This window comes from Talpa occidentalis, unplaced genomic scaffold, assembly GCF_014898055.3.
Source record: "Talpa occidentalis isolate TD23 unplaced genomic scaffold, MPIMG_talOcc4v2.1 talOcc4.15, whole genome shotgun sequence".
NCBI lineage: Eukaryota > Metazoa > Chordata > Mammalia > Eulipotyphla > Talpidae > Talpa > Talpa occidentalis.
In genome coordinates this window covers 21,455,800-21,480,115 of record NW_023601543.1, presented here as the reverse complement: position 1 = coordinate 21,480,115, position 24,316 = coordinate 21,455,800, and the positions used below count along the sequence as shown (strand labels likewise).

The following is a 24,316-nucleotide window of genomic DNA, read 5'->3' as shown; positions in this document are numbered from 1 at the left end:
TGCCAAATGAAAGAGCTTGTCCTCTGTCCTATGAATGATGGGGAGCCCTCATAAAATTGTAAGAAGGGGAGAGGGTCACAGTGTGGTTTGCATTTAAATCAGAACCCTATAGCAGGTTGGCAAAGAATAGATTTGAAAGTACCAAGGCTGAAGGCAGGAATTCTGATCAGCTAGAAAGAAACAATGAGGTCTTGAACATTAACCATGACAGTAAAAATGGAAGGGAAGAATTGAGAAATATTTAGGAAGTAAAACTGGTAGAACTTGGTAATGAACTGATTAGAGAATGAGTAAACAAAGAATGTTTTTGTTTCCCAGGGTTAACATAGCAAAATACACAAGCTGGGTGACTTAAGACAATAGAAATATTGGATTCTAAGGTATTCTCTCACAGTTCTAGAGTCTGGAAGTCTGAAATCAAGGTGGCATCAGGCTCATGCTCCCCCTGAGACTCTGGGTACAATGCTTGCCTCTTCCTAGCTGCTGGTATTATATGTCTACTCCTGGCCTTCCTTGGCTTGTAGCTGCATGACTCCATCTCTGCCTCTGCAGTAGCATAGTGTTCTTCCTAGATGTCTCTGTCTTCTTATAAGGACACCAATCACACTGGATTAAGGGCACTTCCTACTGCAGTATGACTTGACTTTAATTGCATCTGCAGTAACCCTATTTCTAAGTAAATTTGCATTTTTAGGTACTGGGGGGTTAGGACTTCAACTTACCTTTCTGAGGAATGTAATTCAACTCATAACTGGGTAAAGTCAAAATTGCTCCTAGTTTTCTTGCTAAGGGTTTCTAGAGTGTCACCACTGGTTAGGTAGGAAACCCCGGTGAAAGAGCTGGTTTAAGATGAATTCAGAACTCCATAGGATATTTTAGAAGAGCCTTTTAGTTATCAATTCTGTACATCTGAAGTACATCTAATAAGATAGGCACAAACTTGTAAGACTAAAGGAGAACATCAGTTATTGGCTCCATCTTTTTATTGTTGAGAACATGAGATGATGGTGCACAAAACTGTAAAAACAATAACTACTGTTGTCATTCTAGCAAAGTCAGAAATATCTATACTGAGTTATTATCCTATCACTCTCAGTAATTTTAGAACCAGCAGTCAGGAGGGAAACACTCTCAACCAAAATCACATCATTTTAATAAACACCTAATCACTAATGCAACAGCTTGAAAGTTGCTAATAGAATTAAGACTTTTCTATTATGTGTGAATGTAATTAAATAAAAGGAAAAATAATGGGTGTTTATAGGAATTCCATTATTTAGTGGAATTTACTGTTAGAGATCTATTCAGACATCTGCAGTTTAGAAAGAATGCTATATCCCCTTTAAAAGATAACTCCTACTCTTAAAAAAAAAAAGTTATCACACAGCAGTTACGTTTTCAAGGTCAAAAAAAAAAAAGAGATAACTCCTCTTCAATAAGTTATAATTTATGAGTACAGTTGATCTTCGTTATGTAAATAAACAATAAATAGATGTTACTGTTGTCAATAGTAATTTCATATTTGAAGACTAGTTTCAATTTCAGATATTCCAGGTATTTTACTTAGAAAATAGTCACATGAATCTACCCCTGTGCATTTTATAACTGTAGTACATTCTGTTTGTTTATTATTAACTTGAAATGGTTCAAAAATTATATGCCCAAAATTATATGCTACAGCTATTTATAATTCGTGACTGCATTTTTCTCTTAATGCAGGAAGTTTTGCTGGAGTTGCTAGAGCAGTGTGTGGATGGCTTATGGAAGGCAGAACGTTATGAAATAATTTCTGAGATTTCCAAGTTGATCATTCCAATTTATGAGAAACGTCGTGAATTTGAGGTTGGTCATTTAAACATTTTCGTTACTGGCATGTATTTTTTATTTTGGTCTTGGAAAAAATCATAATATGGTTATCTTACTGTTACTCTACTATGCACCCTCCAAAGACTGGAAGGTTAATTATGGCATTTAGATTTTATTGTAAAGTATAGGTAATTAATGTATCATTTTGACATATTTGTCCAATTGCAATCCATACAAATCTTAAGTTCTCAGTTTAGAATAGTACCTTATAGTCATATAAATTTTCCAAATGAAATTAAGGGTAAAATGTAAATTGAAATTTAGATTATGCCATCGATTCTCAAGACATTTTTATCTAATCATCTTCCCTCCTCCCTTGGGGGATTAAAAAAATCAGTATTGTCTTCACTAAACCTTCAACTTTCATTTAAAAAACCTATTGGGGCCTCCCTGGTGGCACAAGGGGTTAAGCACCGCACTATGAAGCAATACTCAGCCTCTGCAACACAAGTTCGATCCCCGGCCAGCCAGGGAGCAACCCATATGGTGCAGCAGACCTCTCCTGTCTTGCCCACTGCTCCCTTCAGCAGTGTATCTCGTTAGTCTGCCTGTTCTGTTCCCCGTTCTGTCTCTGGTGAATCCTCTCACCCCCCGCCCCCCCCCCGCATCTCTGGCATGTGCCCCAGCTCTTGTATGCATAAATAAACAAATCTTTAAAATAAATTTTAAAAAAACCTATTGATGGAGGGAGAGTGATTGGAGGGAAGGAGGGAGGAAGGAGAACAGGGGACTGTGGTGATGTTGCACGCGTGCATTGGTGAAGGAAATTCTGTGGGGACTATACCTGAGGGTGGGGGAAAAAAACAAACATTGTTTAAAAATGAACAATGATGTAAAATATATATAGTTTAAAAAAGAAAAAAAAAAAAGCTTGTATTTCCATGTTTGCCCCAGGAAGAGTATAGACATGCTGCTTTTCTTCACAATTCAATGTGGAGACTAAAGGTAGTGGCAGATGACAATGGGGTAGGGAATAAGACACTAGCAATAGTTCTGTCATGAGTTTTTCCGATTTAGTCTGCCAGCCAACACTGTTGATAAAGGGTTGATAGTAAAGAATAGTAGCATAGTGAAGAGCTATTGTAACCAGTACTGAATAGTAATTTTTTTATATTCAAATCTCTGACTCCATACCATCATTTCTAAATCTCTTGTGCTGGCAAAAGATGGTTTAGGATTCCAGTCATTTTTTTTTTTTTATTTTAAAGCAAAGCAATTTATCCTTAAACACAGCAGGTAGTTAAAAAACATATAGGGGGCTCCCTGGTGGCATAGGGGTTAAGTCTCAGTACTATCACACTACCACCGCCACAGCCTGAGTTCCATCCCCAGCCAGGGAGCTAATTCTCCCCTTCTGGCACAGCAGACCTCTCCTGTCTTGCCTCTGCTCCCCTTAGCAGTGTATTTCAGTAGATCCACCTGTTCTGCTCCCCACTCTGTCTCTGGTGAATCATCTCACCCCCAACACCTCTGGCCTACATCACAGTTCTTAGTGAAAATAAATAAATATTTTTTTGAAAAAACAGGTAATTTTTTAAAAAGATTTATTGATGCATACCAGAACTGGGGTATAGACCAGATACAGGGGTGAGAGGATTCACCAGAGACAGAGTGGGGGAACTATAACAGGCAGACTGACTGAAATACACTGCTGAGGGGAACAGTGGGCGAGACAGGAGAGGTCTGCTGCACCATGTGGGTCACCTCCCTGGCTGGGAATCAAACCCTTGCTGCCTTGGCTGTGGATAGCGTCATAGTGCTGCAACTTAACCCTTGTGCCACCAGGGAGGCTCAATATAGTAGGTAATTTTTCACTGTTGGAGAAGTTTTCAATAGTGAAAACATAGTATCATCTGGATAATATTTTAATCTCTGCTCCCAAGTGGCGCTGATCAAGTTTACTTTTTCTTTCCTTGTTTTGGGTCCTTTTCTCTTTCCTATATACCTTTGGTGTATGTGAAGCATTGCCTGAAAAATTATGGTGGAGTTCAAGTGGTTATATGAGTAAGCAAGGATTAAATAATTAAATCTAGGTCATATATTGATAGATAGCAAAGAATAGGAGACTTGTCAAGAATTGGCATTATCCTTTCTCTCAAAACATTACATCTTAAGAATCTTTATGACACCTTCCTGGTGTCCCAAGGGGTTAAGATGCAACCTATGAAGCTGTCCGCAGCCAGTGCAGCACGAGTTTGATCCCTGCCAGGGAGCAACCCACATGGCGCGGCAGACCTCTCCTGACTCACCCGCTGCTCCCCTCAGCAGTGTATTTCAGTACATCTGCCTGTTCTGTTCCCCACTCTGTCTCTGGTGAATCCTCTCACATCCCCCAACCCCGCATCTCTGGCCTGTACCCCAGCTCTTGTATGCATAAATAAATAAAGCTTTAAAAAATTAAAAAAAAGAATCTTTATGAAACTTTCAAAATGCCCATATTCTGACTCTTAAGTTGAATATCCATCTGTTAGAATTCCAGGAAGCATTTTATTACTCAGTCAACTAATAGGAGAGAAATATATACACATACGTATTTTCTCTATACTTTAAACAATATTTTCTGGAGGGGAGCTACTCCTACTTCCTTGTAGGGATGTAAGGGTCTGTATAGATCCTTTAGAATTCTGCATGAATGGGCCTCCCCGGTGGCACAGCGGTTGAGCGCTGGGTTGCGAAGCTGCCCGCGGCCATGGCGCGCAGACCTCTCCTGCCGCCCGCTGCTCCCCTCAGCAGTGTACTTCGGTCCTTCTGCCTGCTCTGCTCCCCGCTCTGGCTCTGGTGAATTCTCTCACCCTCCCGTGCTTCTGACTGTACCCAGTGCATGTATAAACAAAACAAACAAACAAATAAATAAAAACATGCCTCTATTAAAAAAAAATAGAATTCTGCATGAATGAAGTGATTGTTTCTGGGATACTAATGTATGAATTTTCAGCATTTCTTCATGGGATGGACTGAAAAGTGAGAAATAGCAGGCATGAAAGTAAGGGAAATTTCCCTCAAGTGGAGCTCAACTGCAGGAAGTAATTTGGGGAGAGTTTTAGAGAAAAAACTGCACCTGTGCTCCCCTTTTATTAAGGTGAAATACACACAAGATACAATTAACCAAACCATTTTATGCAATTCAATGCCTTTGTACCTACCACGTCTCTCTAGTTTCCAGAACCCCAGAAAAACATCCTATTCCCATAACGTAATCTTTCCTCATCATACTCCCCATTCCTTGATAACTACTAATCTGCTTTTAGTCTCTATGGATTTCCCACTTCTGGATATGTCATTAAAAAAGAATTACTACAAGATGTGACCTTTTGTTTCTGGTTTCTTTTACTTAGTGTAATGTTTGGAAGTTCATCCAAGTTGTGGCATGTATCCAAACTTCATTCTTTTTCATAGCTAAGCAATATTCCATTGTATGGATTTGCAGCAGTTTAGCCATTCATCCACTGATAGACATGTCTCTCCTTTCCACCTTTTGGCTCCTAGCAATAGTTCTGCTGTATGTGTTTGTGTACAAGTTTCTGTATGAACATGTGTTTTCATTTATCTTGGGTATGTACCCAGGAGTGGAATTGCTGGGATTTATGGTCATCCTGATTAGCTCATTGGGTAACCATCAAACTGTTTTCCCTTTTACCTTCCCACCAAAATGTATATATTGCACATCCTGACCAACACTTGATTTTGTTTTATATTAAAGCCAGCCTAGTGGACATGTAGTGATACCACCTTGTGAATTTGATTTGTATTTCCTTAACAACCAATGATTTTGCATATCTTTTCATGTGCTTGTTGGCCATTTCGATATCGTCTTTGGAAAAATGTCTGTTCATGTTACTTGCCCATTTTTATATTGTGTTGTGTGTCATTTTGTTGTAGACTTGTGAGAATTCTTTATATTTTGGGGGTATGAAACCTTTAGTTGATCTGTGATCTTGCCAATATTTTCTCCCACCCTGTAGTTGCCATTTCACAATTTTTATAATGTTTTTTGCACTATGTGCTCCCTTTTTCTGAATAGACAAGATGTATTCTTGAAAATATATGTGAAGTTATACAAAAGTAGAAAACATCTGAGACTTGTGCTGCTGCTTATATTTGTATCTGCATTTTTTTTTCACTTGCAAAAGATTTTGCATGAAATGTTTATTCTTATCTCTTCACCGAAGTGCTCAAACATTTTACTTCTCTTTCACTTAGAGTAATTCAAACATATAGAAAACAGTAGTCAATAATACAGTATTTTTAAAGTATACATTGCCACTGAGATAAAAACAAAGCATGATATTTAGAAATACAGCATTATTTGGGCATTTTAAGCACTACCCTTAAATCTAAAATTGTTGAGGACTTACATTTAATTGTGATAATTGCAAAAGGGGAGTCTGAATGACTTCAACAAAATTATTTTGAAAAGGAAATGATTGTTCTCTGCCCCTATCCACCCCATGTATTTGGCTTTAAGACATTTTATAATTAACCAAAAGACAGAGTCAATTTGCTTATTCTCATTTTTCAGAAACTTACTCAAGTGTATAGAACTCTTCATGGAGCTTACACAAAAATCCTGGAGGTTATGCACACAAAAAAAAGACTTTTAGGCACTTTCTTCAGAGTTGCCTTTTATGGCCAAGTAAGTATACTTCATAAAGTTGTGCTTTTTAAACATTCACTTTTGAATTAGAAGATTACTGTAGCAGCAGTTGTTGGTTCTATGAGTCTATCTTGATAGAGTGCCTATCACAATAGCAAGAAAATTCTTTTATAAGTTTAAAGTTCACTTTGGTTCCCATATCTAAATCCATTAGGTCAAAGTCCATATCATATAAAACTTGAATTTCCCCTTACTTTCAATTTCTGCTAAGTTTCTTAAAATATATATTTAATACCCAGTATTCAAAGCTTTAAAATAAAAAAAATAAGAATGTATACAGGGAATGAGACAAACCTAGTGCAGAAATCTTCAGACCAATCATATGTTCATGTGACTGAATTTGAAAATTCTCTTTTCTTTGAAGTTAAAAGCTTGAATATATGCCTTTGACATTTGGTATTATTATGTGAAATGTATTTCAAACATATTATTGCCAGTTATTTAGTAGATTTTTCTTTAAATGCTGTTTGCTCCTATGATTCAAAAATTATTATGTTTAACTTTACAATAGTCTTTTTTTGAAGAAGAGGATGGAAAGGAGTATATCTATAAGGAGCCAAAACTCACCGGCCTCTCAGAGATTTCCCTGAGACTTGTTAAACTTTATGGTGAAAAATTTGGTACAGAGAATGTCAAAATAATTCAGGATTCAGACAAGGTAACGCACCCTGCATTTTGAAGTCATTATTTGTAATTCTAAAGATGGTATGTTGCGCCTTTACTTTTTCCTTTCTAGAAATGGAGAAGCATGGAAATCAAGCCTTTCCAGGTGGTAAAAGAGAGGTCAGGGTCTTTGGAGTCAGAAAGAACAGGATTCAGATCTCCATTCCCTGCCACTTGCTAGCTGTGTGACCACGGGGAAGTTATTTCACCTCTCTGTGTCACATTTTTTCTCACGAGTAAAATGGAGATAATAACAGTGCCTTCCTCATGGACTTGTATAGATTAAATAAGTATCTGGAAAGTAATTAGAGTTCCTGATACACAAAAGGGATTCCCTAGTTATAAGCTAGCGTGCTGAATAAAGGTTAGTTATTAGTGCGAATGTTGTGATGCATCATGAGTCTCAATTTCTTATGTCCAATTAAAATCATCTCGGGGGCACACATTTTATGAGGAGATATCCCAAGTTCAATAGTTACAAGCTATGTTACAGTGAATTCGTTAGAAAAATGAAACCTTAAACCTTGCTCTAAAGGTTATACATCTCAGCAGGCCCTGCCAAGGCAGGATGAGAAAGGTTACACACTTCTGGGAAGTGAATACTCAGGGACAGCACAGCAGGACTCTTCCTTGGTGGCCACAGGTGTTGCCCGGGATGAGAGTTGATATTTATGGTAGCAAGGACCTAGGCAGTCCAGGATCTTCAGGCCCCAGCAATATTTACTGTGTGACCTGAATGTGCATGGCACTGTGCAAAGCACTTACCAGCTAGTAGGCAGCATTGCCAGAGTGGAAAGTTCTTGACAATGGTAAAGACTCACTGTCTGCCAAGAAAGTGATCTCTTCACTTTGTAGACATACCTATATCCCTTGGAGTTAGTTTTATCTTGACCATATACCATAGACATTTAAAAGTAAATAGGCTGGTAGGTTCATAATTGATTGATTTGACCAAAGTGCTCTACTTAACAACTTCATGAGTTTGTATTTTTCTATTGAATTAAGACAACAGATTTTATTTCCTTGTACCCAGATAGTCTTAGCTTTGCTTCCACACTACAGATACTATAAATGCAAAGAAATGGAGAGCTCTGCAGCAACAAACACCTTTAAACATATATTTGTGTGTGTACACCTATAAAGTAAAATCTTAAATGTGAAATTGGTGGGTTCAAAGACACATAAGTTTGAAATATTTGAAAATAATGCCACACCACTCTTCATATTATCTGTCTCCTTAACAGTTTGTTCTTTGGCAAGGAAAAGAGTGTTTTGAATTTTCATGTTCACACATTAAAAAAGAAATAAAGACTGAAAAAGTAGCACCTACTTATTTTGTTCATTGCGTGTGGGGAATGACTAAAATATTGTGTGCCAAAGAATGTCAGGTCATAGCTGAGTGGTAGGATTACAGTTTTTATTTTCTTCCCAAATTTCTGGAATCTCCAAATAGGTTTCTGGAACAACTTTCTAATCAGAGGGAAATGAACCTTTAAAAAAAAAAAAACAAAAAACAAAGACCATCTTCAGGAGGGAAACTCCCTCCTAATGGCAGTGGTCCTCAGCCATCTTAACTGAGGTATTAACTTACCTGTACCCCTTTTTCCTTTTCATTGAATAAAAAGCAAAACTTTCTTACTTTATAGGTAAATGCCAAAGAGCTTGATCCAAAATATGCTCATATCCAAGTCACTTATGTGAAGCCATACTTTAATGATAAAGAACTTACAGAAAGAAAAACCGAGTTTGAAAGAAACCATAATATCAACAGATTTGTGTTTGAGGCTCCTTATACATTATCAGGCAAGAAGCAAGGCTGTGTGGAAGAACAGTGCAAACGCCGTACAATCTTGACTAGTAAGTTGGACTCTGTGTAACTTCTTGTTTGACTTGGTCCTCTTGAATACACAGTAAGTAGCAGCTGGCCAGCAGGAAAATGTAACTGAAATTTTAATCTTCCTTGTTCTGCTGTTCAGTCTAGTTAGCTTGCACAAACATAGCTATGTTATAAGCCATAGTTTTCCCATATGGTAATTCATGATTGCTCTAAGGAACCTCAAAAGAGAATTTCTCCTTCAGTTATAAAGCAATAAGGTGCTATATGGTACCCTAAGATATTTTCTAGAGAAAACATAGGTAGAGTTAAGCGTAATAAACTTTTTCTTGAATTTGACTATTTAAACAAATGATTTTTTAAATAGTAAATCCATTTTAACATTTTAATAGCATCAAACTCATTTCCATATGTGAAGAAGAGGATCCCTATAAACTATGAACAGCAGATTAATTTAGAGCCAATTGATGTTGCTACTGATGAAATAAAAGATAAAACTGCAGAGCTGCAAAAACTTTGCTCTTCTGCTGACGTGGACATGATTCAGCTCCAGCTGAAATTGCAGGGCTGTGTTTCAGTGCAGGTATGTTGGCTCCCAAACATGTATTAAGTGTTTCTTGATGTTCCTCTTGCTTACATAAGGGCACCGAGCAAGCATTGATTGTAATTGGGTGCTACACGCTTAGTGAGTACAAAAACCCTGTGCATTATTTTTGATTACCTCAATTAAGCATTTATGTTTAATTTTGAGAAATTTTGTGTTATGTCAAAGGACTTTAACATAAATCCCTGCTGACTGTAGCCAAGCCCTATATTTACATAACAGAAGTCTTTAACTTATTATAATATAATCTTTGCAGACTATTTGTGCTATTCATTTTCAAAGCAACTTAGAGTAAAATTGGTAAATAGCTTCTCAGATGTGAATTTTTTAAATGGGGGGGGGGTTTAAAAACAGAGAAATGGAAAACTTACTTTTAAAATGCTTTCTGATGACTCTTGTTTACTTCCCCCAAATTCTCCCTGCAATTTAGGTAAATGCTGGTCCATTAGCATATGCAAGGGCTTTCTTAAATGACAGTCAAACTAGCAAGTATACACCCAAGAAAGTGAATGAATTGAAAGACATGTTTAGGTAAGTGCTTTGTAGTTTTCCGGATTAGACCTCTATTCTTGACTCCATTTTCATCTTAAAAGAAACTGAAAAACTCATTAAATAATGTCCCTCCAGAAAAGGACATTCTCTCTCTTTTTACAATAGTTAAGCGACCTCCTTTCTAATGGTACTTTAAGTAGTGAGGAGCTGTGAGATCCCGTTCTTGCCTAGATTGTATTAACCATGTCCTAGTGACCCAAGAGGTTAAATATACCAGTTTACTTTGCTGCTTCTGAGACCATAACACAAAAGCAGGCCTACAGTCCTTATGTGATTCCCTCCTTTACCCGATTGACCTCGTATTACAGCACATTTCAGACCAGTAGGGTAGGAAGAAATGTGGAGCTTGAAGGGTTGGCTAGGCGTCCTTGTATCTTGGCCTTTCTTCCGCTTGCATTCTGTCAGTCTGGGACGCCGGCAAGTGAAGGCATATCCGTGTAGTCTCGTGTGAGATCAACAAATCTGTTTAATATCTAAAAAAGAGTTTACACTCTGAACCAGAGAGACAGTTGAGTAAGAGACCAAAGAGAAAGACGATAACTTAACCACCCAGCTGCTCCCTACTTCATTTCATTTTCCTGTTGTTGTGTTATCAGCTTTTCCAAGTTGCAGAATAACCAGTAGTCATTCATTCACTAATGTTTATTAATGCCTGACATGTACCCAAAAAATTCTGCTAGTTGCTATGAGGGAGTATTAACAAATGGGCAGTGAGGTACCTTATCCCCTAAGACCTAACTCTAGCTATGGACTTTGATCATTAAACACATGAAATGATGGAAAAATAGTTTCACGATAAGTCATCAACTCTCTATCCCCACATTGGCAGCCCAGGGCAGATACTTCACAACTACAGTGCCCAGCACCATACTGGGTATATAATAAGCCCCAAATAAGTTCTCTTTTGATAAATGACTTCTTATCCGCAGGTGCAAATTAATATTAGCAGCTGATGTAATACCAAGTAAATAACTTAGCTTCCTAGAGGGTATATGTTTAGAGCCAGGCTTTTAAGGGGGAAGAAACCAGAGGGAAAAGAAAGGAAAAACTATTTCAGACTTAGGAAGGGTCATAAGCAAAGGCACAGTGAGAGAAATACAGAATTCTCATATTCCTTCTAGGCCAGCTGTGTTTAAAGTAAATATCAAGTTGATTGCCAATAAGACTTTCTAGGAATAAATAATAAAACTTTCATCTTTTGCTCTTTGTCCACAGGAAGTTCATACAAGCATGCAGCATTGCCCTGGAACTCAATGAGCGGTTAATTAAAGAGGATCAAATTGAGTACCATGAAGGGCTAAAGTCAAATTTCAGAGAAATGGTGAAAGAATTATCTGACATTATCCATGAGCAGGCAAGTATTAGGGTGGTGGAAAATAAAAACTCGATCTGGGGCCCCTAAAGTATTTACTTAGCCAAATCTATTAGTTTGAAAGGCATTAACTTGAAATCACTCGGTCTGTATTTTAAAATTTGCTCATACAGTGTTTGACCATTTAAATGGCATATGCAAATCAAATTTGAAGCAATTGCCTAAGCAATTATCAGTAATAAGCTATTTTATTCTTTGTGCCACAATGCCATTAGCACAACTAACTGAGCAAGTCTAAATTTATCTGCTGTGAACAAGGATAAGAGTCTCTTCAGAAGGTCCTAAAGAATTAAAATGATGGGCTCAGTAGCCAAGTCCCTGAATGAATACCCCTCTTTTGGCTGTAAGAAACCAGATACTCTCTTTTAGGTAAGATCCTAAGTGATTTCCAAAATTTGGGAATTGTCTCAATTCCTACACAGCCTGTGAAGTTCTCTGTTTTCACAAAATTTCTTAGAATTTTCATCTTGACTAAGTGACAGTTGCAACTAAGTTAGTAAAACAACCTGAGAAATAATAGAAAAAAAGACCCCTTCACCCTTTATAGCCAAATTATATCATAGGTAGTTATGACTGTATATACCCACTGTATATACCAGAGAACTTCCAGATTATCCTGGAAAACTTCATTCCTGTACTGGAGTGCTCAAATTTGTCACTTAAGTATTTTAACCTCTAATCGTGTTTGTACAAGTCACAGCATGGTGGCCTGGTCCCTCATTGACCAGGCTCCTTAGTTTATAGTAAAATCTTAATTTCTTCATTAATGAAACACCCAGTAAAGTAAGTATTTGCCTCAGATGCTCTTCACACCCTCAAATTTTAATAAGTTGGGATTAAAAGAAACCAGAATAACTACAACCCTTTAGGGCACACATTCTAAAAGCTGGCTCCAGAAAGGGGAGCTTCATATTTGTTCTGCTGTCTATATGTCATTGATTGGTCAAAGTCACTCCCTGGTGTGAGACTGTCATGCAAGAGGAATTCTGACAAATAGGCTGACAGTGCTTGTACCCAGAGAACTTCAGTGTGATGGTGGGAGAAAGGAGAGGAGACATACCTCTAGAAAAATACAAACTACTTGGATTTAAATCAGGCTTTCTACCTCTCTGAATTTATTTTGTATGCTTTTTGTAACAAAGAGCCCTGAGAGATTTAGTAGATTTAGCACAAGGTTGTATTAAGTGACCAGAAGTCTAATTTTCCAACCACTGTCAGTGTCTCTGTGTGGAGAATCCCACCAGCCAGACTTTAAAAAAAAAAAAAAAGATTTATTTATTTATGCATACAAGAACTGGGATGTAGGCCAGAGGTGCAGGGGGTGAGAGGATTCACCAGAGACAGAGTGGGGAGCAGAACAGGCAGATCTGCTGAAATACACTGCTGAGGGGAGCAGCAGGCGAGTCAGGAGAGGTCTGTTGCACCATGTGGATTAGCTCCCTGGCCGAGGATCGAACTCAGGCCACAGTGGCTGGCGATAACTTGATAGTGCTGAGACTTTAACCCCTGTGCCACCGTGGAGCCTACCAGCCAGACTTTTATCACCCCATGTGTTCAATGAGTCTGGATACTCTGGTCTCCTACTCCCCTATTCTCTATGACTGTCAGCTTAAGGAGACTGCAGTCAGTGTTCTGTTTCTTCTTTTGGCCATCTTCTGTCAGCCCGTTTAGGGGAAGTACAAACTGTTTCCAGGCATCCCTTTGCTGCTCAGCTTTCAGAGGCCCTTTTCTGTCTCTGAAGCAGCCAGGTGAGACTGAGAGGGTAGGGAACCATTTCACTTCCTGTATTGTCTGTAGCTCAGATTCAACCCATGAGCTCAATGGGGATACCCCATTCTTCATCATCACTGTTCTGAGGTGTACTGTTAGCAAATGGACTGCATTGTGTCTCTATAGGTTTCTGTTCTAAATAAACTATAGGAAAAAAACAGCAAAAACTCCTCCACAAAAGGTGTAAAACAATTACACACGTGTCTTAAGGCAATATAGACTACATTACAGTTATATACTATGCATACAACTACAGGGCCTAACCTTGAACCCTAAATTACTGAAATTGAAAGCAAAGTTCAATGTACTGCTGTTACTGTGATCAAGGTTATTTTATTTATTTTATTTTATTTTTAGATTTATTTATTTATACAAGCACTGGGTACAGTCAGAAGCGCGGGAGGGTGAGAGAATTCACCAGAGCCAGAGCAGGGAACAGAACAGACAGACAGACGAAATACACTGCTGAGGGGAGCAGCGGGCACAACAGGAGAGGTCTGTTGCGCCATGTGGGACCCTCGCCAGTGGCTGGGGATTGAACCTGTGCTGCAGAGGCTGTGGGCAGCTTTGCAGCCCAGCGCTCAACCGTTGCGCCACCAGGGGAGGCACTCAAGGTTATTTTAGAAAGTTCATTTTTTTCCTTGAAGCATAGACCTTACAGATCTGCTGTCATATTTCCCACCTGTCTCTCTCACTTAATTCCCCCAAACCATAGCTATTTCATTTAGTTATAGAGACCCATATTTTCGACCCTTGATATTATTTATTGAAAACCAAGCAAATCCTAGTTTCTGTTGGTTTAGATTTATGTAAGCTCTCCAGTCATAATGCATTATAATCAATTGGGCCATATTGACTTTATGGCTAATTTTTGTAAATCACTCTTATTATATTCTCAGATTTTAAAAAGAGGCTGTTTTTCACTAATACTTTGAGACACATTTCCTCAAAGGAACGTATAATAATACAAAATGACAAAGTGTGTATACTAAAACATGAATTACTCTCTTATGGTCAATAAATGATTACTTGACAGAAAAATAAGGCCTGGATATATAACCCTTGGTCCTTTTTAAAGCTGCTTCAAGCTTTTGACTTTAAAAAGGCATTTAAAACTATTAATTGCAGATTTCTTAGAGATGGTAGTGGGCATTGTAGTGTCTGTCTGTTATATTTTGTTTTCTTCACAATGAGTACCTTGTTCACTTGTTATATCTGATAAGCATGGATGATCAATTAGTCATCTCTTAAACCTCTGCTGTGCTTTCAGATTATGGCCAGGAGTTACAATTTATGTAAGAGGAAATTTCTCTGTAATGGACTTTATAAAGCAAATGATATCACTCATTACTGGCACCACACACCAATATGCAGACTTAATAATGAAAGTTTCTGAGCTAACTTGAGAACCAAGCATGAGACCTGGGGGCCTTCCTGGTGGCGCAGGGGGTTAAGACGCAACCTATGAAGCTATCTGCAGACACTGCAGCACGAGTTTGATCCCCCAGCCGGCCAGGGAGCTACCCAGTGTACTTTGGTCAATCTGCCTGTTCTGTTCCCCACTCTGTCTCTGGTGAATCCTCTCACCCCCCACACCTCTGGCCTGTACCCCAGCTCTTGTATGCATAAACAAATAAATCTTAAAAAAAAAGGATATGATAAAGAGGTTGAATGTGATGTGTATGTTCTTTTCTTCTGTCTATTAAAAATTAAGATTTCTGTTACCTTAGGTCAAGCAAAACCGATAATTTTTAAAATGTCTATGTGACTGAATATATATGTTTATACACTTATAGGATTTAAAGTTAGATTTTTATGCTTATGAAGTTCTTCATTTCTAAGAATCTGTGTTAGCTCAATTATTTAATTATAGGGTATGTATCTGTAGAAATACTCTTTTATGACTTTTATCTTAATATTATTTTCTAAGTCTCTAGGGAAGGAATCATGGGTATTTGTAGTTTGAAAAAGCCCCACAAGTGACCCTGAGAACCAGTGTGTTAGAAAATGATCCTTAAATTCATGCCAAGGAGGCCATTATTTAGAGCTCTTATTATGTCCATATGATAAAAAAAGGGGGAAAAAACTGCATTACCTCTTTTTATTGAATTCTGCATTACATGTTTTTGTGTATCTTGATGAGTAACCAGATCTTTTCTGCTTTTTCAATATGCTGCCTTTGTAATACAGCTTTGAAGACTTAAGTCGGTAATGTTATTCTTTCCTCATTCTGCTTCGTTTCATTTTAAATTGCTAAGTGTCAGTGATTAATTGAAATATGCCTGTAATTTCATATACACATACTTTTGTGGCATTGGCTATTTTGCTTCATGATAAACATGCTGATTTGTTTTATTTTAGATATTACAAGAAGACACAATGCATTCTCCATGGATGAACAACACATTACATGTATTTTGTGCAATTAGTGGTACATCGAGTGACAGAGGTTATGGCTCTCCAAGATACACTGCTGAAGTATGAGGATATGTAGAAGTAAAGTAATGAGACGGACCTTTCTCAGGAATATTCAGAGCTCTGCAAATATTAAAAGTTGAGGTGTTTCTCCCTGACACCAAAATTTTCATGCTTTCAAACAGGGTGCTTACATATTTGTAAATATTTAAGCAACTTGAAAGTGCCTGGAAAATTGCACCACTGTGCTTGGTTTGTACTTTTTTAGGTAAATCTATATACTGAGAGGTAGAGCTCAAAAACGTTAGTTCAATTTGCTTAATTATTGCTTAAAATTACAATGGTACTATGTAAGTTTGTATAATGCAACATAATAAAAGGTAAAACTTATTTGTAATTAGAAGTGAAGAAATAATACTTTGAACCTAGCATTTTTTCTTGTGGGAAGCACAATGCATTATCATAGTAGCCTTTGGAGAAAAAGATTGACGACATTTCCATAAAACAAGGATATTTCAAATTGGGGACAGGTGTGAGATCTTGCCCATGAGTAGTCAAGATTGACCTAAGGGAAGCAAAAACCATATTTTAAAGGGAAATTTCACAAGGGAAGGATTATATATAAAAACACCATGCTTACTGTCAGATCAAGTCTGGATAATGGTCGGTCTCTCACTGACACCCAAGACAAGGAATTCACATATGGTATGGGTTTTCCTAGCAAATAGCATTTGTTGCCAAAGTTTCATTGCAGCTGGTACATCTAATGCAACTTCAAAACTTTAGCAGCAGCGTCTGAGATGGGCATCTTCTTCATTTACAAGGTTCACAAGCATTTTGATACCACTTGATGTTTGCAGCCTTTCTTGGCTCAGTCTACATAGTCACCGTGGATTTAGCAGCGGCTCACTAGTGATTACATGTCTATGTATGAAGAAATCTCAGACTACTTAAATAATCTAGGAAAACCAAGATACAAAGAACTTGTAAAACTTAAATTAGCCATAGAATTTTGACTGCCTACGATAAAAATTGTGTATACACTTTCCTTTTTTAGGAATTTTTTTTGTCTTTTATTGACAAAGACATTGAGATAAAAATGGATTGCAAGGAAGCTTGGCATTTTTAATATTTTATGATTAAGTAAATCTTAGAGATTATGCTCCTGGCTTAGCCATTTTTCTTTATATGTTATTTTTAAGCTTTCAGAAGAGCATGAAATTACTTATTGAAGGTTAATTTTGTATTTCAATAGGGGATTCAGAAGCGTTTTAGAGGCAGTTTGTGATTCCTCAATATCAGGGAGTAATCTGTACAGTTAGTTTCAGCTAAGAATGAAACATCTTGGATTAATCCAGCGCTCTTTTGTGAAACAACTAGTCCCCATCACATCCCCAGCACACTGTTATGTACTGTGGGTAATTTGAAAAAGTAGAATAAATGGTCCCTGCCTTCAGGGAACGTACTGCCTAATCTACTTGAGGAGGCAAGATACATACAAAATTAGATAATGTAAGAGTTAACAATATAAGACAAGAATAGTTGTCTATGAGCATTGCCAAATGAATGACACTATCCATTACTCATCACATTCAAGGAAGGAGAGGTCAGTGTCAATATAATGTTCAGGGATGATTTCATGAACAAAAGTAACCCACGAACAGGCTTTCAAAGATGAGGGGATAATAACAGGAGATGCATCACAAACAAAGATGCAAAAGACTTAGCAGAATTTCAGGGGATAGTGAGTAGTAGACTTTTTTTTTTTTTTTAAGAGAGTGGTAAATAATAAATCTAGAAAGAGCATTTGGACCCAGATTTTAGAAGTTCTTGAATGCCAGGCTAATAATAGTATTTGGACTATACTCAATAAACATGGGAGAACCACTCAAGTTTTTTTTTTTTTTAAACAGACTACTTGATTAAATGTTATTTTTAGAAATGTAATCTTTTTATTGCTGCCCAGATGTATTTGAGGTAAAGAGAGATGGAAACAATTTATAGCTATCGCAGTAATCTAATTATGAATCCATAAACCCCTGGATATTAACAAGAATGGAGAAGAAAGAGCAAGTATAAGACATTATGTGGAAAGACTGGACATGACTTACCGATGCTCAGAAGAACAAGGGAGAAGATGAAGATGATTTTGTGTCCTATGGCCAGTGAGTTCTTCAGGTCATGGCATAATTTAACTGGATTGAGTTTGCGGGCTTCCAGACGAAGGGCAGCAAACCATAAGAGAGCAAGGTAGGCTAGACAAGGGAATGCCAGGTAAATGCATTTGAAACACTGCACATTTTAGGTATTATATAGTTTCATATGAGTTCAAGAGGTGGTGTGGCATCTACAAATCCACACTGAAGAGTACATTTCTGCTATGCTGATTATTTTTCAGTGAAACAGCCCCAGTTTCTCCTGGCAGCTATTATTTTGATAGTCTTGGATCATATCGTAAAATGTGAATATGTCACCATTGGTAGTGTTGGTTTATCACACAATGATAACCCATAGAGAAAAATAAGTAGTCCCATGCAAATTTTCCTAGTAACCAGTTGTCACTAATGGCATCATGTCTGTAGGTGGAGTTAATTGTTAACATATCTATATGATTTGACTGCTGATATAAATACTGGAAACACCTTCCAAAAACGAAATATAAAGCAGCTGTGGCAGTAACAGCCTTGGTACATTGACCAATATAATCTTAGAACTAGAGAAGACACACTGGTTTTAATTAATAAACTGAATAGGTCATTATAACAACCTAAGCTTTTTATTATAACTGCTAGTTTCATATGAGATGCAGAGCCTGAGCAATAGAATGGAATAGTAGGAATTTCCAAACTCTACAAAATGTTAATCAGATATCTATATCTCAGGTTTCTGACCCGCAAAATGTCAAGCTGCCTTCACTCTCCGTCTTGTTCAAGCAGTATAATATAAGCAGTATATTACTTCTACTATCAAAAGCAAAGGGAAAGAAATAGAATAAAAATTGGTTGGGGGTGGGACATGGGTTTGTGTTACAAGGTTTATTCCCTATCTTGGGAGTTGGCCAGTAAGAGTACTTTGTTTATTCGGTTCCAGTTACAATAAATGTTTTTTTCTAGTCCCTAACCACGTTTTGGTCACTCTCTAAGAAAAATGTATCCAATTGCTGATTGAAGTTGTAACCAAATTCTTCAAAGATTTTACCTCTCATTAGGGCACTTAACATTTTTTTCCAAAATGCTTTTTACTTGTTTTTCCTCTTTAATGAGCTATAATTCACATACCATACAAATCACCCATTCAAAATGCACTGTTCAGTTATTTTCAATATATTCAGAGTTGTGCAAACCATCACCACAGTTAATTTTAGAACACTTTTATTACCCCCAAACATGTGTCATCCCACAATACTGGAAATCACTCCTCTTTGCCCACCAAACACCACCCCAGCCCCAGACATCACTAATTTGCTTTCTGTTTCCATGGATTTACCTATTGTGGACATTTCCTGTAAATAGAATCATACAATATGTGGCCTTTTGTATCTTCTTTGGAGAAAGTCTATTTAGATTATTTGCCCATTTTTTTAAATTTGGTTGTCTTTTTCTTTTTTTTTTTAATTTTATTTATGCATACAAGTGCTGCAGTGTAGACCAGAGGTGTGGGAGATGAGAAGATTCAGCAGAGACAGAGTGGGGAGTAGAACAGGCGGATTGACTGAAATACACTGCTGAGGGGATCTGCTGCACCATGTGGGTTAGCTCCCTGGCCAGGGATCGAACTTGTGCTGCCCATAGCTTCATAGTGCAGAGATTTAATCCCTTGTGTCATCAGGGAGGCCCTGGTTGTCTTTTTCTTATTGAGTTGCAAGGGATTTTTTTTTAATTTATTTATTTGTACAAGAACCGGGGTACAGGCCAGATGCGCCGGAGGGTGAGAGGATTCACCAGAGACAGAGCGGGAAACAGAACAGGCAGACAGATGAAATACACTGCTGAGGGGGGCAGCCGGTGTGACAGGAGAGGTCTACTTGCCATGTGGGACCCTCGTCAGCCAGCCGGGATGGAACCAGCACTGCAGAGGCTGTGGACAGCTTCACAGTGCGGTGCTCAACTGCCTGTACCACCAGGGGAGGCCCATCAAGGGATCTTTATTCTAGTTGCAAATCCTTTATCAGATAGGTGATTTCCATATATTTCTCCTGTGGGTTGCCTTTTCATTTTTGTGATGTCCTTTCAACATAAAAGTTTTTAATTTTGATACAGTACAATTTACCCATGTTTTTCTCTTGTCACTTTTTCTTTGATGCTCTAAGAAGACTTTGCCTATTCTAAGGTCATGGAGATCTACCTACAATTTCTTTGGATTTTTATCGTTTTACTTCACTCTTTTGGGTCACTGATCCATTTCAGGCTATTTTTTTTTATATATATAATATGAGGTAGGGGTTAAAATGTGGATAGCTAGTTGTCCTTGCACCATTTGTTGAGGTCGGGGGGAAGCTACTCTTTTCCTCCATTGAATTGTCTTGGCACTCATCAAAAATCAGTTGTCCATAATTGTATCAGTATTCTGGGCTTTTGGTGCTTTTCATTGATCCATGTCTGTTCTTATACCAGTACTACATAGTCCTGATTACTGTGACTTTATAGTAAGTTTTTCAGATGGAAAGTACAAGTTCCTCAGCCTGTTCTTTTTCAAGATTGATTTGGATATTCTGGGCACCCCTTCCATCTTCCATGTGAATTATAGGATTAGCATGTCAGTTGCTGGAGAAAAAAAAGTAGCTGGGTTTGTTTTTTTTTAAGATTTATTTATTTATACAAGAACTGGGGTACAGGTCAAAGGCGTGGGAGGGTGAGAAAATTCACCAGAGAGAGTGGGGAGCAGAACAGGCAGATGGACCGAAGACACTGCTGAGGGGAGCAGCAGGCGCAACAGTAGAGGTCTCCCTGGCCGGCTGGGAATCGAACCCGCGCTGCAGAAGCTGCAGACAGCTTCACAGCGCAGCGCTCAACCCACTGCGCCATCGGGAGGCCCAGTAGCTAGGTTTTTGATAGAATTTGCTGTGAACCTATAAATCATTTTGGGAAGTATTGCCGTTTTAATGATATTAAGTGCCCCAGTCCATGAATACAGAGTGTTTTCCATTTGTTTAGGTTGTCTTTAATTTCTTTCAACAATGTATAAAACATTTCATAGTTCTATAATTTTGGTGTAAAGTCTTGCACTTGAGTTAAATTGATTCCCTTGTATTCTTAGAAGGGTTTTTTAGCTTTATTCTTCTTAGATGGGTTTTTTTAGCTTTATTTTTGGATTATTCATTGCTAGTACATAGAAATAGAACTGATTTGTGTGTATTGACCTTGTATCCTGAAATTTTGCTGAATTCATTTATTAGCTTTAATAGTTTATTTGTGCATTCTTCAGTGTTTCCTATTTAAGATAAAAAAAATAGAGGTAGTTTTACTTCTTCCCTTCAAATCTTCATTCTTTTTATTTCATTTTCTTACTTGATAGGGTGGCTAGAACTTCCAGTAGAATGCTTAATAGCTGTAGTGGAGCAGGCTTGTCTTGCTGCTGATCTTTGGAGAAAACATTCCGTCTTTTACCTATCAGTATGGTGTGAGCTGTGGGTTTTTCACAGATGCTTTTTATTAGATTGAGGAAGTTCCCTCCAGCATAATTCTCATCTGTTTTCTAATTCAATTCTCCCAGTAACCTTATAATCCCTATATGATATCTAGGGAAATAGATGACAAATAGTTAAGAAATGTATTTAAGATGCATATCAAATTAGAAATGAGACCAGGGTATCCTGACTCACAACCCGTGGTGTTTTCAACTACTCTGTACTGTTTCCTCTGGTCTCCTGCTGCAATTCCCTGTATCTTTCTAGAGAGTCCAAAAGAGGTTATCTCATACACTTTTTTTTCTTCCTAAAAAGCTAAGTCTGTCTGATTTTATCAAAAAAGTGCCTAGCACAGTATAAGTGCTTGAGTAACCTCAAGAAAATAAAGGCATTGTAGACTATAGTTCTGGAGACTTCATTAATGTAAGGCAATGTGGACAGATACACCCACCTCAGGGAGATTGTGGTTGAAGGGAATAAAACAGTTACACATAAAGATAATATGAAGCCATCTGATAATAGCAAATCAGTGGTAATGACAAGTGCTTGAATAGGCCAAGCCCTTCTAGATGTAGTACAAAAACGCGATCGTGGAAGGAGAGGACGTGAGCCTTGAAGGATGGGTAGGAACTAGCGTGTGGGTGTTGAGGAAGTACTTTATACAAAATGTTAAAATAGGAAGTTAAATTAACTTCTTCATTTTAATTGTTGTATGAACTCTGACCACTAAAACCCATCATTACTCCATGGGCCATACAAAGCAAAAATAACAATAGAGTGCATACAAAATCACACTAACATTCTTTATCCCATTTCTTGAAATTCCCTGTCCTTTGCTCTGTAAACTCAAACTGAGTAGACCAGCCTTTTCTTCTTGTCCAGAAAACTTAGGCTCAATTTGTTTCGTTCCCCTGTTAGCAAACATTTCCAGCCAACTTCAGTTGATTTCTGATCTGCCAGTGTCATTCTTTATGTCCTATAGCATTTTTGTAATATCCACTGCGTCAGTAGATCTGCTAGGGTTAAGTAGTAAAGACTCTGGACTCCTCATCCTATATGTTGACTGCATGCGTCTCTGATAAAACAATGGACATTATCAAGAGCAGGTGAAGACTGCAATCGGAACTGTCAACCTCTCATCACGCATTTATGGGTCCTGCGTTGTGAGCCAGGAATAAGAATGGACCAAGCAGTGTTGAGTGGGCAGGTAAGCAGATGGATATTATAATCTTAACAGATACCTAAAGGTGGTCTTTTTCTCTCACTAACTGGACTCTTGTGAGTTCTATGTACCTGCAGAGATACATGTCTCTTTGAGGAAAGTAAGTAATGGTGCCTAGTGCCAATACATTTGAACATGTAATATTGAGAAACAAAAGTAAAGTCATTAGAGATGTGGAGTAATCTTCTATAAAGAACTGGCCAGGCCCTCTAGTCACATAATTCTGAGGTCAAAATTCTTCCATGGCCTAGTCAGGATTTGAGAAGCTATCCAGAGCCGCTGTAATAGTGTTATAGTAGTACTACATCCTCTCGGTGTCATTCCAGCCTAAATCCTCACACACATACACAAAAGAGGATGAGAGACAAAAAAAGGACTGAGTTGACAAAAATATCTATTAGAACAAGTACCATGAAAGTGAAAAGACTTCCAGAAGGATAACTTGCACACTGTTCAACCACAAGACCCCTAGTTACAGGGTCAGCTGAAAACAATTCAAGTCATGTGTAAAAATAGTATTTTCATGGAATTCTGAGGTATTAACACATTGTTTTTGAAACTAAGTGAACCATACCACCAAAAATAACCGTCTCCTCTTACAGAAACAAAATTCAAGTTTTAGCCCTTTCCAAGGAATCTTCAGGAGGGTAGCTTCCAGTGCTATTCCCACTGGTTAGCTAGTGATACTTCTCTATGAATCACTACCACTGTGATGGCTCCCAGGGGTGTGCAAGAGGACTCTGCTTCTAGATGAAACTTTTGAGGGGGTCAAACTAGTTATGGTTTTTGTAACCTACCCAGGGCCTTTGGCTGCTCTCTCGTGCTCACTTTCATCTTGACTGTTTCGATAGGGCTTACGAGGATTAATTGCACAGATTGTGAAGCCAGACTGGCTGGGTGGGAGAAAACCAGCTCTCGTTCAGCTGTGAGATCGTGGGCATGCTATTTAATCCCTCTGTGCCTTTTTTCCTCATCTGTAAAGTGGACGTATTAATTTTACGTATCTCCCAACGTTGCTGTGAAAATTCAATGAAGTATGTAAAGCTTAAAGAACAAAACCTGGCACATCTATTTAATTACATGTGTTAACTATAACTCTATAATCTTTTCCCCTAAACATTCTTGAATTTCAGGGCCTCCCTGGTGGCGCAGTGGGTTGAGTGCAGTGCTGTGAAGCTGTCCGCAGCCTCTGCAGCACGTGTTCAGTTCCTGGCTGGCCAGGGAGACTCCCACATGGCACAGCAGACCTCTTCTGTCGTGCCTGCTGCTCCCCTCAGCAGTGCTTTTGGTCTGTCTGCCAGTTCTGTTACCCACTCTGTCTCTGGTGGATCCTCTCACCCTCTCGTGCCTCTGGCCTGTACCCCAGCTATTGTATAAATAAAAAATAAATCTTAAAAAAAGAATTCCTGAATTTTGCCAGCCACTGCACCCTGGATGTCTTTGGACCCAGTCCTCCATTCCAGGTGGTAGTGGGTAGGGGCAATGGGTGGGTCAAGGTCAGGCCATTTTATATTGCATAAATCACATCTCTGGCCTTACTATTGATAGATCTCACCATATGATGGCAATCTGTGCCCCATGCATGGACACTATTTCCTGTGCAGTATGGGCACTAACAAATATATACAAATGCTGACTGTTCACAACCAGTGCCGCCATATTGGTGCATCCTAGCGGAATATCAGCCCTGCCCTTTGCCTTCCTGAATGGAAACCATTGTTTATCTTTACAGCTTCTG

The 24,316-nt window shown here is 38.2% G+C and overlaps 1 protein-coding gene across 2 annotated transcripts in view; it reads left to right on the top strand.

Annotated features, from left to right (window-relative positions):
- DOCK11 (dedicator of cytokinesis 11) overlaps positions 1–16,133 on the top strand; it is a 175,087-nt gene extending 158,954 nt beyond the window's left edge. For both annotated transcript variants that reach the window (XM_037512033.1, XM_037512031.2), the window contains 8 exons: positions 1,720–1,842; positions 6,386–6,499; positions 7,032–7,178; positions 8,830–9,040; positions 9,410–9,600; positions 10,052–10,152; positions 11,389–11,527; positions 15,677–16,133. In XM_037512033.1, the coding sequence (XP_037367930.1) occupies positions 1,720–1,842; positions 6,386–6,499; positions 7,032–7,178; positions 8,830–9,040; positions 9,410–9,600; positions 10,052–10,152; positions 11,389–11,527; positions 15,677–15,799 (1,149 nt within the window). In that variant the 3' untranslated portion in view covers positions 15,800–16,133. The remainder of the gene's footprint in view (positions 1–1,719; positions 1,843–6,385; positions 6,500–7,031; positions 7,179–8,829; positions 9,041–9,409; positions 9,601–10,051; positions 10,153–11,388; positions 11,528–15,676) is intronic.
- The last annotated feature ends 8,183 nt before the right edge of the window (positions 16,134–24,316 follow it).